The sequence below is a fragment of the Pseudopodoces humilis genome, chromosome 6, assembly GCF_049639895.1.
Source record: "Pseudopodoces humilis isolate 2021_Gansu_Grassland_sample_001 chromosome 6, ASM4963989v1, whole genome shotgun sequence".
NCBI lineage: Eukaryota > Metazoa > Chordata > Aves > Passeriformes > Paridae > Pseudopodoces > Pseudopodoces humilis.
The window spans coordinates 32,005,317-32,022,488 of NC_142205.1; the positions used below are offsets into that span (position 1 = coordinate 32,005,317).

Genomic DNA, 17,172 nt, shown 5'->3' on the forward strand with positions numbered 1-17,172 from the left:
GTTAGGCTGCCTAGATGAGACAGATGCATCAATAGCTTTCCTACTGAGGTATTTTTAATTAGCTACTTTTTTGCAGCTATAAAATAGGTACAATGGAGAAGTTTCTCAACTACTTTAGAGAACTGTAAACTCAGTCACAGGATAGGTGAACATCTTGCCCAGGATCACACAAAGCACAAATGAGAAAGTTCTGCTCTCCTGAGCAGTAAACCCTCTGCCCTGCACTTTAGTGCTTCAATGTAAAACGTCTCTACAAGATGCATTTTGCATGATTCACCCACTCCAGATACAGATGGCCAGAAGAGAAGCAGCATGTTCAAGAGTACATTCTTGTTATAGGATTCCCGTCTTGTGATATTACAGTATCTTTAACCCAAGACAATTTCCACTTACCATTTGATAAATATCAAATGCTGACAAGAATACCTTCTGAACAGTACACCAGCATTTGTGAACACAGCAAGTGTATCTATGGCTCTCCAGAACATTTAGTTTAGTTGTGGAGATGTCTTTTTTTGTGTGTTTTCCAAGCAAGGGGGTACAGAAGCAAAAGCCAGAACTGTGTCCAAGAAGGAGCTGAGGACTCCTGGAAAGCAGGCTGACATGGTCCTTTCACTTTAAATATAACCTCCCCCTGAAGCAGGCACATCATCGTAACTGGACTCTACGACTTGCATCAGGCCACACACTGAGAGCCTGTCCTAGGTGAAGGAAGCCATGGAGTTGTGTGGGAAACCTGGTCTTTAGGAGAGAGGTCTTTATGGAGACCTCCATGAGGTTACCTCTTCGGAGATTGGACAATGACACCTGAATTGGTTGAATGATGTCAACAGAACTCTTATGAGCGAGCTACAACTGGCTTGAAAGCCACAAGGTGAAATGAGTTTGGTCTGGCTATGACACATCATGCTTTGGTCTCCATAGCTACTAAAGAAGCCCTGTACTCCTTTAGCTATGATGATAAAAAAGGTTATTTTGTGAGAAAAATCACAAACAAGCTTATTCTGATACTCTCTGGAAAAAGAAACAAGACAATACTTTGTTATTTAGTACCCCAAGTAATTTTTATTACTTACATAAAGTCAAGAATTTGCCCTGCAAAATTCATTTCACATGAATGGTCTTATCAAAGAGAACTCAATTCTCTATATGTTTAAGAATAAAGAAAAAGTTCCAAAATTGGAACCCTAGTGTCTCCTTTTACTTTTGGTTAGAACATCAGGATTAGTCAATATTCCCGTGCAGAAGGTACTGGGGTTTCTTTAACTGCCCTTTTATAGACTTGCTCATCTGACCAATGATTTATTAATGACCAGTTACCTGGGAAGCAGGTGGTTAGGTGCTCCATTAATGCTTCTTGAGTGACTTGTTTTCGGGCAGAGTTCATTGCTGAGATGGCCAGGCAAAGGATTTCCCCAAGTGGAATAAACTGTGACTGAGTGATGGGAGACATGCTGATGGGTGATACATCACCTGTAAAAAGACAAAAGATGTGCAATGAAGCACTTTGTTTAAAAATCTGCTCATAGGACAAAAAGGAAGAGATACAGCTGGTGAAAATTCAGAGATCTCTAGTTTTTGTACTGAGCTGGGGATAAAACTCTTACAATGGAGACCCATCCGTCAGCTTATTTCAAAACTTAAGACACAGAGAACTTTGGGAAATGGGAGATATACACTATACATAGTTTCTCAAATGGTACAATAGACTCAGAAAAATGCCAATAAATTAGCACTTATGGTTGTAAAGCCTGCTGCTTAACATCCTACTAAGTAACTGCACAAACAAAATAGTTGCATATATTTCTCTGGATATAAAAGAGGAAAATCCATTCCCCTTTCAAAGTACAGATCACCCACCATTTCAATTTGATAAAGTATATTTTATTAATAGTAACAAAGACCAAAAAAAGTGTTGCTAAGTTAATGAATAACATTTTAACTCAGCTGATAAAGCACAGAACACTTTTCATAGGCTCAAAAACATCAAAATACAAAAGACTGACAACCTGAATAAACCTCTCCTCAATCTACGTGTCGAATGTCTTCGTACAAATTACATATTTTTTTGGAAGAAAAGTTTTAATGGTTTTCAGGACGCCTGAAATTTAAGTTGGTTATAACTTCTCTCATGTTGTCTTACAAACTGTTCATTAGCCTGTAGTTTAAAAAAAAATCATTAAAAGATCTTGAAGTTATGGGAGAAATTACAATTTTATAATACTAGCATGACTATATATATACAAGCACATTTTAACATGCTTTAGCCAAGTACATAAATCTTTGATTCTGCTCTGTAACTCTTCTTGAACTGGTAACAGCTCCCCAGTGATCTCAAAAAAGAGGAAAGCAACAGGCTAAAATATTTTCCTTGCCAGTGGAAAAGGAGTGATAAAGAGTAACAGACAGAACAAAGGGTGCTTAAGTATAAATCCTATTCTGGCCACAGGTCAGTCAATAGCCAGGGATTAAGAGCTACCTAAATGGCTTTGAAATGTCAGGAAAGTCAACTTATTTCTGCTGTCACAAAGCAACACCTTGTGATCAAATCATGAATCAAATTACTAGAAATTAATTCAAATTTTCATTCTTAATTCAGAAGATCTAATATTTGCCCCATTAATTCTATATTCCTATTATGTCTACTAAACAAGAGCAGCAGCTTATGAAATTGATTATCAAAATGCATTTACTCTGGCATTATACTCAGTGCTTTGGAGAGAAAAAATTGGTGAGAGTAGTAAACTGCATAGCTGTCTCAACGAGACTTATGAGCAATATTTTTCAATCACAAGCTCTACAATCTGCTCTACAACAGTGATACACATTACCCAAGACACAAGAATGATTTAAAACTACACATTCATGCTATGCTATATCCTGATTGCTTTTGCTTAATCAGGCCTGACCAGATCAATGCTGCATTCCCTTCCCAGGACGACAGCATTCTTCCAGCTTCAACAAAGTGAAGCCCAAGATCCTCCTCATTCTTATCTCACCATGGAATTATGACTTTAAAATATAACATTCTCTGGACATTTTTTACTCAAATACACCTGAAAGTGTATTTTCTAGAAGTATATTCCTGCCACATGCATTACAGACAACGGCAAAGAAGATGACACACAGCTTACAGGATAACATGAGAGATATGCTTCCATATGACTTGGGAGCAACACCATTTGTTCACTCATCATTTGAGTATGGATGAAGAACATCACAGTCATTATACTACTATTTACTAATAATTATATCTGCTTAAACTGTTCATTTATCTGTTTAAACTTGTTCACAGACAAGTCTTTGTAATCAGACAGACACAAGTTTACCAACTTTGATCACCAGTCACCATACACTTTGTACAGGGGATCAGTTTCTTTAAAGATTAATTTCATGTCTAAGAAAAATCAGAATTAAGGTAAAAATTATGCAGATTTAGCAAAGTAATTTAAGAAATTACCATCTTTAACACAAAGATTATGTGTCATGGGTATCCTTGTGAGAGCTACTGAATTGAGCTCAGTGCAATGTCAGACAGATTGGCATATATTGGCCAGAGTTGAAGTTTAATCTTATCAGGTTCATTGGACACTGAAATGGGCTCTCTGATGTCCTGGTTTTGCCTCGGATAGAGCAGCTTTAAGGGCATCCAGGTAAAGGGCAGTAACTTCTTAATTGTTTTATCTGTATCATTAAAGACCTGGCAATTTCTTAAACCTAAGCAGCCTGGCAGGAATATCCCTGTGCCTGTTCCCAGCCATGAACTCTCAGTGACACCTACACAGGTGCCAGGATGGGAAAGTAGGTGGAAGACCTCTTTCTTTCCCTTGCATGGGAATGATCCATTCACAGCAAGCCAGAATGATACTTAGGATGTAAAGAATGTACATACTGTACAGCTTCCTGAAGTGAGAAAGGGACTCAAGAAGTTTTATACTTGAAACTTCGTTCTGCAGCTTGTAGCTGCCCCCAGAGGGATGCCTGAACAAGAACTCAGAAAACAATTGATCTGCTCATGCCCAGGAGCAGCCCATCCCTCTCCCCTGACTGCCAAGAGCATGCAGAGATCCACCTCTGAGATCACTTCCAGTCGGGACTTCTTAACTTAAAACTGGCTAAGTGCAAGCGAAGAAATAATAAAATTTGCCTGATCTTAGTAACTTTGCACAATTCTTCCTTTTAAAGCAGGCCTTCAGCATGGAATTGCTTTCTAGGTTAGTGAGCAGAAAACATCCAGTCTGCACTGAATTTGACCTCTGCCTGCAGGACTCCTGTCACCAGGAACAAGCAAGGAATTCCCACTGAAATACTAACTGTACCTCACATAATTCCTCAATACAAAATATTCAGTATTGGTTCCTTAATATTAACACAATTTCTAGCACAGCATGTAAGAGTTAGTGTACCACAGTAACACACATCCTGCTTGCAAATATTTGGGAGCTTGACAACCATTTAATTAACTACAAACATTACTATAATTGCCCATAAAATCGTAATTTAAATGGCTTTAAATGAAATAGAAATGTTTAATAAATATTGGTTTATGTGAGGGCCTTTCTTGTTTGTTAGGGAATATCGTGAGTTAAGCCTTATTCTTTCCCACAGAGCGCTCTTCGACCTTCTTCATTATGACAAGGAAACTGTCGTTTCCCCTCTGCTGTGACAGAATGATCTCCATAGCTAGTTGTTCATAACTGTCTGCTGGAGATAGTTACCAGCTCTTGTTTAAAAAGGCTAGCACATATTTTGAGCAGACCTAGTGACAGAAAGTCAAACTCCCCTTACTCAGGGAAGCTCTAATTTGCCAGATTTTATCTTGACTGTCCTGTGGCTCTGGAATATCACATGCACTCTGTGATTATACTTAAGTCAACAAACTTCTTTGATGCACAGTAACAGCAAGTATCTTGCATCTATGAGATGATATAATATATTAACATCAATTACACACATAAGTACTGTTAGGCTGTTGAACAGAAGGTTTACTACAACTTCTTTAGGAAAGATCTGCTCGAAAAAAAAAAAAAAGCAAATATGCTTTTCCTAATTTTTTTGAAGACCACATCACTTACATAAAACATCTAGCATATGGCTCCTGTTAGCTCTAACTGATGCTTGTCTCAAGCAGCTTTGTTTTGAAATTAAATTACTAGCCTCAACTTTCATATGTTTGTGTTCCCAATTAAATGAAAACTGGAGCTCAGAGAAAAGTTTTCACCAGCTGACTGCATGTTTTGTTTAAATATTACATATATATATATATATACACACACATATAATAGCTTCAGCTCTGTTTCTGCAATGTCTTTCCAAACCCCTCTCTAAACAATTAAAAAAAAAAAATAAAAAAAGCTTTTTAAACTTCTTGTATTAAGTGACATCCAATTTTAAAGAATGTTTAAGCACATAAGAAACAGTGAACAGGAATTGTACTCATTAATGCCTTGGGGATTTGTATCACTAGCCTGGGGGGAAAAATTATTTTTATTACTTAGAACAAAAGATTATGTAGCCCATAAAATAAACACTTAGCTTTTACATAGCACTTTTCTTCAATGGTTTTCAAATACTCTGAAAAACTCAGAACCATAACTATCCTTAACATACAGATGAGAAATTGACGGTCTAACATGGCTGGGAATAAAAATTCTCACATCCTGAACCACCACCAGCCAGAACTTTTCCTGTGCCAGTGTATCAAGTGAGTCTGTCCTCTGCAAGTCTGGGTAACAACATTTTGTGAGAAAATGAGGCAGACTACATTCTGTACTACATATCAGCAATTAAACTATCAACTACATACTGATGACAGAATTTTTATTAGTAATTTTACTGCTGGAAAGAAGTGGCTTGGAAGTCAAACTCTTTGTCTCATGAAGTTTGCATAAAGATTACTTGAAAAATCACCTCTTGACTTACAAATGGAACCAATTCAGTAGAACCATTGTGAATGAATTAAAGAAATTACAGTGCAAAATCATAGTACATTACAATTTATACACCCTATTTCTCTGAAACAGGGAGAAGACCCCTGATTCACACTCTGCATCCTGTGAAGTACAGGAAGTCAAAGCCCAGTTTCACTTCTTCAGACTCTCAATACCTTTTTAATCTTTTGTTTGTTACAGCTCAAGACAACCGTTAAACATAATTTTTAGCCTGGTTTCCACAGAAAATGAGACTTGCACAATCACAGTCTGTGTCAGGGAGGTTGAGCCTCACTAGACAAGAGTAGTGATTCTAAAACAACTGTTTGCTACACTTTACATCTATACAGAGCTTCAGGCATAGCAACCTCTCACTAGATGGGACAGAATCCAGTCAAAAAGCATCTATCAAGGGAAATCTGACTCACTACTTTTGTTGCTTACAGAATGACATTATTAATCAGAAAACACTGAGCCAGAACACAGTAACTTCATGGCATCTCATGATTGTAGTGGTGGTTGCAACAGAAATCCCCTACAAAAATTTTCTTGCCAACATCCTATTCTGATCAACACTTGCCTATGATTTCACCCTGGGAGGAACTACAGAAAGGTCATTTTCAAACAAAACTATTGTTAATGGGCAAAGGAGGGCCTAGAATATTATAATTTTTTTCCCAATATACTGAAAGCAAAAAGTCTCTTCTAGAAAAAGTACACTTTCAGATTGACTTAATTAATGAAGCAACAGATGCTGAAGTACTTATATGTCTGGCCTGGGCTGCACAATTACCCCCTTTTTGCCCCAAACCCCAACTTGACTGAATTATACTAATTAAAGAATACTTACATAGATGTAGCAAACTTATTCTAATGTGAATTCACAACAAGGATATATGATTGCCATTTTAAGTTTGATGTTCCCATTTGATTGAACAAAAGGAGAAAAAAGGAAGAATATGCAGATTTCTCTGGTATTGACCAGACTACTATGAAATACCTTGAATCTGCACTAGCATGCTAACAAAGAAAAGATCACATTTCACTCGCAAAATCAGAAACAAAGAAAATTAGAAGTAATGTTGCTTGTGCTGTTTCCAGACACAGCCTAAATCCTCCTTTTAAGCTACATTTCCTGGAGTATTTTATGAAAAAAGCTGCAGGTTGTGTTTACTGGCCAGCTACACATATTAGAGGACTGGTAACAACAATAAAAAAATACATTAAAGATTTTTCCATTTATTCCTATTTAAGAGCAGCTTAAACAAAGGCTCAACAAATGCAGGAACGCATTCATTCACTAACCAGCAAGCTCCTTCTGCATATCTGAACTGCACACCCACCAAAATAAATAATGAACACTTCCAAGAATGTGACCATCCCAAATCTACACAGCCTAAAGAAAACATGTCAAACTTAGTATAACCAATATAGCAAACCTAAACAGAATTCTAATTCCTTACTAGTTACCAACTTCAACTGTGCAAACTGATCTTTTTAATCATTCAGACTCAGGTAAAATCATGATCTCCAGGTTCACCGCGTGGCACTAACTTTCAGAAACAGGTGCTAAATTACCCACAGTCAGCAGATTTGTCTTACATGTATTCATCCTGTGTATTTCCTGTGATTTAATTTTCCTTTTCTTTGTTCATGTCCTGTGGCCAGCTGCCTCCTGATCCAAAGTGATATCCCAGCACGTGTTACAACAATGATCGTAAAAAGTTTCTGCTGGAGCACGGAACTTTCCCAGAGGATTCAGTTGAGGAGATTTCTGTAGCGTTGCTTGTCCTGGGAAGGAGGTGCGGGGGGGGGACTGCGTTTTTTTAATATATTGTGTGCTTTAGAATGTGTTTCCCCAAACAATATTTTTCAAATGTGTTTTTAAATAAATGTTCATGTCTATATTCCTGGCACACAATATGTTAAAAAAGGGGGACTTACCTGAACCCCTATGGTCTGGTTCCATGCTCCAGTACAGTATCCAGAGAAGCTGTGATGTAACAACAATGTGCATATTGGGGCCTTATATCACTGTGGAAGCTGGCTGAATGCAGCATAGGTCAGTGCCACAGGACCTGAAAGAAGAAAAACAAAGCATGCTTTTAGGCATTAATATGCTAAACACCCACCTCTTAAAGCAGGAAATAGGGGTATACTTAAGAAAAAAATGCAGTTATCTAAGCAGGTCCACTGAAAGGAACATTATTTCACGCAATTCTCACATAAGCATGAGAAATAAATGGTTAAGAAATTACAGAGGAGGTGGAGAAGAATCTAAAAGGGACTACAAATATAACTCCCACACAGTGTTTTGAAAACATCTCTTTCTCTTTGCCCTGTTTTCATGGAATGGCTGAAATCACGTTCTAATACCACCCCCTGTTCCGAAGGCACTCACAGTCTTTGCAAAGCACCTCTCCACTGCAGTGCCTCAGGATTCTGCAGTGTCACTCCTCTTCTCCCTGGCTCTCTGCAAAGTGAAGTCATAGGAATGGATCAGCCAACCTGACTTCTCACTACCCTGCCCAGAATCCTTTGTGAACTGAAATGAGTCATCGCTCTGAAAAAATCCACAGCGCAATGTTCCAGGTTTCTCCCTGTGTCTGCGCTGGCTTCTTTGTCTTTGAAATGAAGTGCCTATGCTTCTGGAACAGTGCCCAGCTGCATTGTACAGGATAACAAGCCAGCCTTCTCATTAAGTGGACAAGAAAGCTATTTACATGCATTAGCAAAAGCAAGTTAAAGCTTTAACCCTCTAGTCAAGATAAAAAAAATCACCCCTAACATATCTTCTTGATGTAATGCACAACTCCCCCTATACACAGAAACATAAATGCACAGACATACATTGACATACAGATACTTACACAGCGCAGTATTTTCTTTATTCACTGTTTATCATGACACCAATTTTAGGTCTATTAATCAAAAAGAAAAATTTACTCTCTTTTGTCAGTCCTGAAGAACGCTGCAGACCTAAATGTAATAAGCAGCTCTGCTGTACACTAGATCAAAGTTTTGCTTCTGTGAACTATTAATCAAAAAAATTAGAAGCAGTGGACAAGTTCTTGTGAGCTTATTTTTCATTATCCCATTCACCATTTGGGCTTAAAACAAAGTGAGCCCTGAAACCATGCCAGACAGAAAATGTCAAACTGCTCCAAGTGCCGAGGGCCAGCAGAGCTGCTTCAGCTTCTGCTACCACTGACAAAGAAGGTAAGGCTCAGAACGAGGTCACTGTGTCAGGATCTCACTCCCAGGGCCGGATTTTCCTTTGCTTGGTGAGGATATGCTAAGGTAAAGCATCAGGAAGACACAGAAGAAATAGGAATAGTGTATGAGATGAGAGACAGCTGCTGCTGTTTCAGAGGAATATTTTTTGATTGTTCTGAGATTTAAATGTTTTAAAAGGAGGAAACATTTAAAATTGCCTTTACTGAAAAGTAACTATTTCTAGTCATGACCTAATCATCAAAATCAGACCAATATGCCAAAATGGAGGTGCAAAAAGAAAAAGTTTTGCAACAAAGCACTTTTTAAAAGGTTCCTACATTCCAAGCATTTTGAAATAGTTTGAAGCATCGAAGGCACATAATCCATAAAATTTTGAAACACAGAATTTTAGGACCCACCTGTTCTATGCTGGAACAGGCAGTTCTCCTACATGTTTCCCCAAATGAACACACCAGGTGCTCAGGACTGAATTAAATACGAAAGTCACCACCTCCCTGGCTCCACAACAACCCTGGCAGAGGAGGAGTCCAATCAAGCCTAAAACAGATCTGTGCGTTTCAAGAGGACAAGTGAATAGCTGGGTTATACAACTAACAATCATTTTTGGTTACAGGTCTGTGGTGGTTGTTAGGCAGCAAAGCCATATAGCAGATTAATTTACAAGTGTAAGGTTAACAGGATGCTTTGCCACACTGGCAGTTACACAGTAGCCATAATCTAAACATTAAAAGCTGGGGGCTTGCTAAACACAGTCAATTTTCGTTGGCCTGAAAGGCCTCCTTCCAGGAAATCTTCCTTCAGCTTTACAGTATTTTTGCCTTCCCTGGAGCTGCAGCATCAGCCACACCACCTCTAATGAATCCAACTTGGCATTTACAATGTTTTAGGTTCCCTAGGATTGTCCTTTGGAAATTCAGGTTGCCTGCTAAGTACATACCCATTTTACAGCAACAAAACCCCATGAAGAAAAATTTAAAAGTGAATTAGAACAAGCACTTACTGAAAGTAAAAACAACAGCTTCAATCTTCTTCCCCTTTACACCAGACAACCTTCATGCAAAGCTAAATGGGCTCATGCATGCAGCACTGTTTTCACAGACATGGACAAATTCTTGAGGCAGTAGTCTTGCAACTAATACCAAAGTTAAAACACTGGCAGAAGAAACCTAAAGATAATACTGCATTCTAGATATCTTTTCTCTCTAACAAATTTCTCTAGCACCTGAACCCATATTATATGCTCAGGACCAACTCAACTATTCTGAACAGACTAATACAACTACAAGCTCTTCCAGAGACAATTCCTCTTGCATGTGTGATGCCTACCAGGTACCTGGAATGCACCAAGCATGCACATGTGTCTAGGGTGCACAGACATTGTGTGTGCATTCACCTAGGCATGCCTTTGCTCAAATTCATCAGTTTACAGCACCATTACACAGCCCTTTAATCAGTATTAACAACAGCAAATACCTGATACCTTCAAGCATAGCAGAGAGCAAAAGTGAGAGACCAGCAGTAGGGAAAATATAAATGAGAATGTTTAGAAGAGCTGAAGTTGATGGACAAACCAGTGCTGCCTTCATCAGTGATGTTACAGCAGCGTGGCCTCACAAGAGGAAGTCCTAGCTTAAATACCACATGCACTCCCCAGCCAGGGCAGATACTCTGTTCCTCCATCCCACATCTCCCCCTGCAGAACAACAGAGGTTGGTACTAAAACAAAAGCTGCCTTACTGACAGTGTACAGTACAAACACACCACATATTTCTTTCTGTATAATTCCATGCATATTCATGTGCATCCAAGTGCACCAGTAGAAAATACAGTATAGCCTAACGCCAATCTCCATCACACACTGAGGAAGCAGATAAACTAAAAATCTCAATTTCTTTCTTTGCTCACACTCCTTTGTCAAACTTTACATTAGCTTGGATATATCCTTCAGTCCTCCCAAGTCCAAGTCAGGGCCTGGGATTCCTTTCCTTTGCCACAGCAACTTCCCGATCACTAAAGGGAAACTCAAGACAAGGCAAAGAATATGCTAAAATGGCACACACACACCCCCACACACATGATAACACATGACAGAAAACAAAAAACCTTTAAAAAGAACATGGTCAAAAGAAGCAAAGAAGGTTATCAAGGGTGCAATTCCATCTCGCCTGTACCAGCTACCCAAATTTCACAGGCTAAAATCAGCCATCAGCGCTCAGCAATCGTAGGGACCATAGTTATCTACCACAGGATCACAGAATATTCTGAGTTGGAAGGGACCCACAAGGATCAGCAAGTCAAACACTAGTAAATAGCTCATAAAGAGACCAAATCTGCAACCCTGGTGTTACTAGAAACATGTTCCAACCAACTGAGCATGCTGGTCATCATGATCACCTCTACAAGAACCTACTTCACAAAGCAGGAACCACCCAGACACTATACTAGCAGCACAACCCATGAACCCTGTGGCCTCAGAAGAAACTAGATTAAGGAACATCAGAAAGATACCAACTTACACTTCCATGTCCTTAGGAACTCTCTTAATACTAGAAATTTTGACATATTAGTGCTCCACTAACAACAACTTACTTGCAATATGCTAATAAGTTCCGCTTGACTTACCTGAACAAATCTCCTGGTTCTTTAAGAAATCACAAGAGGAAACATGATCAGGGTATTAAGTTCACTAAAATCCCAGCAAGTAATGCCCATCTCTTTTTGTGCTAATGTTGTCTAGGAGCTAAATATCTTTTCGCTTTATTTTTTTTTACTCCTGCTGCTTACACCCCTATTTATTACCAAAGAACACACCTCCCCTCCTTCAGATCTCATTCCACTGGCTTTTAAAAAAATCTCACTCTTCTAGTGTTCTTTTGTATGTCTGCCCTTCCTGTCCCTTTAATCCTGTTAGAGGACTCTTCTACATTTAACTTACGTAACTTTCCTTTAAAAGCAACAACCAGAATTCTGCACCATATTCTAGTGTTCCAGCTAACCTCCCACCTGCATTGGGTACCAGGAAATTAGAATTTCCTTACTTTTAATGGAAATAGCCTGCCTTATACCCTGCTTTTTCCCCCACAGCTGTATTTTATTGGTGGTTTGTTGTCACCCTACAACTGAGCAAGCAGTTTCAGTTATCCTTTTTATGCTGACCGCAAGAGAGTTTGAAGCAAATATTCCTAGTTTTGACTCCCAAGACCATGATCTTTAATAGCTCACTCTGTGGATATGATTAAGGATCTCTGATCATCCAATTCTTCTCAGCTGTTATCCATTTTCAAGCATCTCTGCTTACCACATTCTATAAAAGAATCTCAAAACCTAAGACAAAAAATAAACAACGCTTTAAGTGTCACCTAGTGCAGGACAGAATCACTACCCAGTGTGACACTTGCTCATACAACCACCCAGGAACCAGCATTTGAATGAAAACATCAAGTCTTAATGGAAGAACCAAGGCAACCAATGCAACTCCCTCCCCCAAAAATCCCACTAGGTAAAACAATTGTGTCTTTTTAGAATTCAACTACCAAATGAAGCTTTTTAAAATTATAGCTCACTAGAAAGTATGTGATATTTTAAACCACAGAGATTAATTGTCTAACATATTTTGTTGCTAGGACCACAAAATGAGAAGGGAGGAGGGTTTGGGGCTTTTTCATAGAAATCTGCTACTATCAAATTAATTTGACTAATGTTAATGCTATATTGTAATCAACCACACCAATATCACACCCCCTCAAAAACAAAGCCTGCCTGTTCTCTGGCAGCAAATGCAAGAAAAGATAGAAGCATTTAAAAAATCTGACACTAGAGGAGGTTTGGCAAGAGACAGTAGGCAAATGAGAAACAAAGGAAACAAAACCCAACAAACAAAGATAAACCTAGATGTTTTCTTATAGGGCAGAAATTTTAAAAACACATAGAAAAATACTCCTTTCCAAACACTGCTGAAAGCACAAAACATGGCTGTTGAAGGTCTTAACCACATGTTCTTCACTATCCTCTTCAGTTTAGCCAGAACACATTTGCAGTGTGGCTGGAGATGCTGCAGCAAACATTCAGCAATAATCTAGTCAGAAGAAAAAATTCTTGAAAGGTGAAGTGATAATTAGCAACACAACCCAAAGACACAGCACACTCTCTCTCATCTATATTGACTGCTGTAACCATTGAAAGATTTTCAGCCCAAAGACAGTACTGCCATGGTTACAGCTTTTCAAACCAATAGTGATGACTGGCAGATAACATGAGGTTAAAATAAGAACCTGCAACACTGAACACAAGTCCCATGGTACTGCAGCAGCCTTTAACAGCCCGGTTTTTCCTGGCTAGGAGAGAACTGATGAAAAGGCCAGGCATGGAATCAATTAAATTAGTGCCAAAGTGCTTTTAAAAAGAAAAGGTTAGATACTCCAAAGACTTAGCAGTTGAGAGTTTACTGGGTCATTTTTTTTCCCTGTGGTCAAAAGCAGTTTTCAATATGGCTGGAGTACCTTTAAGAAGATGTACTTTAAAGTGAAATTGAAATATTTTACACCTCAATACATGAAGAAGCTATACTAGTATATTCTGCCTCTAAGTTCTACCTGCATGAAGTAGATGCAATGACCCCTGCTTCCCACAGTGGTTCCAAATTCTTTCAAATTAGGTCCTTTGGTCTCTTCTGTGTGGGGATTAGCTGTGAGGATGGGAATAAAGGAAATGCCATGGCACAACAGTTCAGCAACACACCGAATCTGCTGCCTTCCTCATGCTCATCAGTCATCTTAGAGGAAGCATTAGAAATCCAACTGCACACATTACCACTAGTGTATACTGCACCTTAAAGGGAAATGCCCTTGTTCCAGACAGAAACAGTTCTTTTGAGGTCTTCAGGGACTGGCATATTTTGACTATTTATGCCAATGAGTATGGCTATCAGCAAACCCAGCAACTGAAACCTACCCCCCCAAATAAGTGGCAGTACCTGGAACCAGGGGTTCCCACAATTAAACAACTCACTGGATGAAATATTTCCATCCATTTCGCAAATTTTTTATTTTTGAATTTTACTGAGCGCTTATTTACAGGAAGTGGTAAACTAAAACCTAAACTAAGCTAAACCAAACCTAAAACGAAAATTAAAATACAACAGATGTTTTACTACTGTTAAAACAGTAATACCTCTCTACCTACTGCTCCATCACTTTTAAATGAAATTTCAGGAATCTGAAAATTGCCCTGTACCTGAGCCATAAAACCAAACACAGTATCTAAAAAGATAAAATTACCAATTTCACAGAGTAACCTCTCTTGCATGACTTCTTATGTACCTCCTCATTTACAGTCAGAAGTTTAGGCTTTTAATTTCCACTCCTGACTCATCTAACGCATTCACTACTGACTCCAGCAACATGCAGAGACCATGCTCCTAAAAAAGCACAAAACTTAACAAATTTAAGCACTATTTTGTCAGTGCTCACTGCACTGCTTTATACTACAGTGCTGATGTCACTATTCTGCAGAATTGCTCAGCTGTTTCACTCAGCTGTCGTTAGTCCCTCCTGAAATCCTCCTCAGCAGTCTTAATGAACCTGAACAACTGTGATCTGACAAGACAGGGTTACCACTTCATTATCCATTCCATCCTTCAGATTTTTAATATAGCTATTAAACCCCAAACATTTGGTATTGATTCCCAGCTGCACAAAGCACGATTAACCATTTAGAGGACCCAGAAGTGGCCATCCTTCTTTTTTCTCCTCTGTATACTAAACAGAGCTTGACAAGACTTTTCTTTTGGACTTTAACCAAGCATTTATAAAGCACTAGAGCGTGGAGTTCTTGTGCTCCCTGAGTGTCGCTATGACCCAGTTTTCTGAAAGATGAGAGCACATAAAAATAGTTGTCTCTTTGCCCTCTTATTCAGTATAGAGACCTAAACTAGGATATCAAGGCTAGATTCCTGAGATGACCTCAGCAGCTGATGATCTCACCTTTAACTGAACTAAACCAAAAGGCTAGCAAAAGGAGCATCAAGATAATTTCTTTAACAGATTTCACAAGTAACCAGAGGACACAGTGAGAAAAGATGTATCAAAAACTGTTGAGATCAAAGCATAGGGGTTACATAAACCCAAGCTCCGAATTACTACATCTTATGCCATAGCAAGATAGTTATTTTCTAATACACATTTAAAACAAAATAACTAATTTCTTGCATATTGTCATGATGTTGTAATTCCTTTCTCTTGGCCATAAGAAAAAAGGCCTTATAGTAACCATCATATTCTTTCAAAAAGCAACCTCCACAGGCAGCACTTTAACTCATCCAGATCTTATGGGCCTGAGGGTACCTCCCGCTTAACACAGGTAAAAAATGTCTCAGTCAGAACCAGAGCTTGAGAAGGCTCTCTGCTTCAAAAGCATTTCTGATTATTAGTAAACATGGCACTGCACATGGTGAAGGGGATGGTACATGCCCCTCTCTCACCTGGCCACCCCCTTTGTGAGGCTGGAACTGCTGCACAGACCAGCCCTCAGAAATATCTGCAGGGGATGCAAGTAATTCTGAATGCACTTTTTGAAACCCCTGTTGTTCTTCCTATCTAACTTGCAACAAGTTTTAAAGAGATTATATAGAGGCTACCTGAAGAAAAACCTAGGCTATAAAGGTTGAATTAGCAGCAGAAAAAGACAGGAGAGAAAAACAAGAAAAAATATAAGAAAGAAAGAACACAGGAAAGGTTAAAAGGAAATGTGAGGAAAGAGGTGATTTTGTTTGATTCTTGAAGCAGGCAATGTAGCATCTGAGGCATTACTTCTGAAAGAAGATTTGTTAAATGAATCTAAATGCTTAGCAGGGCTAAATGGAAGCAGAAATAACAACCAAATGATAAGAAATAAAACTAGTACCTCCAGCCTTAAGAAGGCCGGGGGAAAAAATAAGGATCTACAGAGTTGCTGTAATAAGCAAAGAAATGAACAAAGGACAGTTGTTTTGTGACAGCTGATCTGCATGTGCTCTGCATCCACTTGGTGCTTGCCTTTGTTTTGTTTTCTGGGCTGATCTTCAGCCCCTGTCACACAAAGGATTCAGTGAAAGCCTCCAATCAAAGTCTCAATTAAAAGCTCTAAAGAACAAACATATCTTTCGCTGCAGCCCCAAGGCTGAGCCCAGGTGCCAATGACCCAGCAAAGGCAGCATCCCCAGCAGAGTGCCAGGCTCCTGCCAAGGGTACCTGCATATTACTACACCACCTTGGAAAGAGCCCTCCTCCCCTCCCAGTGTCTGCAACAGGCAGAATATGGAAGAATTTTGTTCTAAAAAAACCATTTAGCTTCATAACCAAAAGACTGCTTCTAAGTTTTTATGACGAAAGATCAAAGCTAGGGGAAGGGTGGGAGCTTACAGGACAGTAAAGAAAGCTGAGGGTAAATCAGTAGTGTGCATGCTAATAAGACACACATACAACATCACTAAGGGAGTATGTTAATGTTTTGGGCAGTCTGAACAGAAACATGTGAAAGCAATTAAGCATGTCATCACCAATACTGTCTTTAGAAGTGTTCTGCTGCTTTATGAGCAGCTCTTCAAAATACACATGCACGTGTAGTTTCATACAAAGATGGTGTAATCCACAAGAACTTGGAAATGTGAGGCTACACAAAGGGTGTCCTGCATGATCTGCAATGCCTATGTATAATGCGTGTGAATATTTGCTTTAAACTGTGGTATTTCATTTCTGGTACTGCATTTAACTGAGCTATTCCAACACAGATTTGTTATGCAGTATCCAGTTTGATACATGATTGGAACATAATTTGGAGAACACATGTGTAACAGGATAAGATAGAAGCTGACCTCAGGGCTTTGGTCTAAAAGACTAATTTACTGTCAGAACTATCTTGGTGTAGCTATACCTAGGTAAATAGCCATTTATTCTGGAGTGTTTTCTTTAACCTGATTTAGCCTACACGACTTCCAGAAGTTTTATCAATGAGGTTGGTAGTACACACA

The 17,172-nt window shown here is 38.9% G+C and overlaps 1 protein-coding gene across 6 annotated transcripts in view; it reads right to left on the bottom strand.

Annotated features, from left to right (window-relative positions):
* Positions 1-17,172, bottom strand: part of STOX2 (storkhead box 2) — a 142,024-nt gene that overhangs the window by 17,861 nt on the left and 106,991 nt on the right. For 3 of the 6 annotated variants that reach the window (XM_088056655.1, XM_088056656.1, XM_088056658.1), the window contains one exon: positions 1,321-1,473. In XM_088056655.1, coding sequence (XP_087912781.1) covers positions 1,321-1,473 — 153 coding nt within the window. Of the gene's footprint in view, positions 1-1,320; positions 1,474-7,532; positions 7,674-7,874; positions 8,009-8,331; positions 8,399-17,172 lie in introns of those variants that run through there. The other 3 variants (XM_014262972.2, XM_014262983.2, XM_014262979.2) reach the window with 3 other exon arrangements.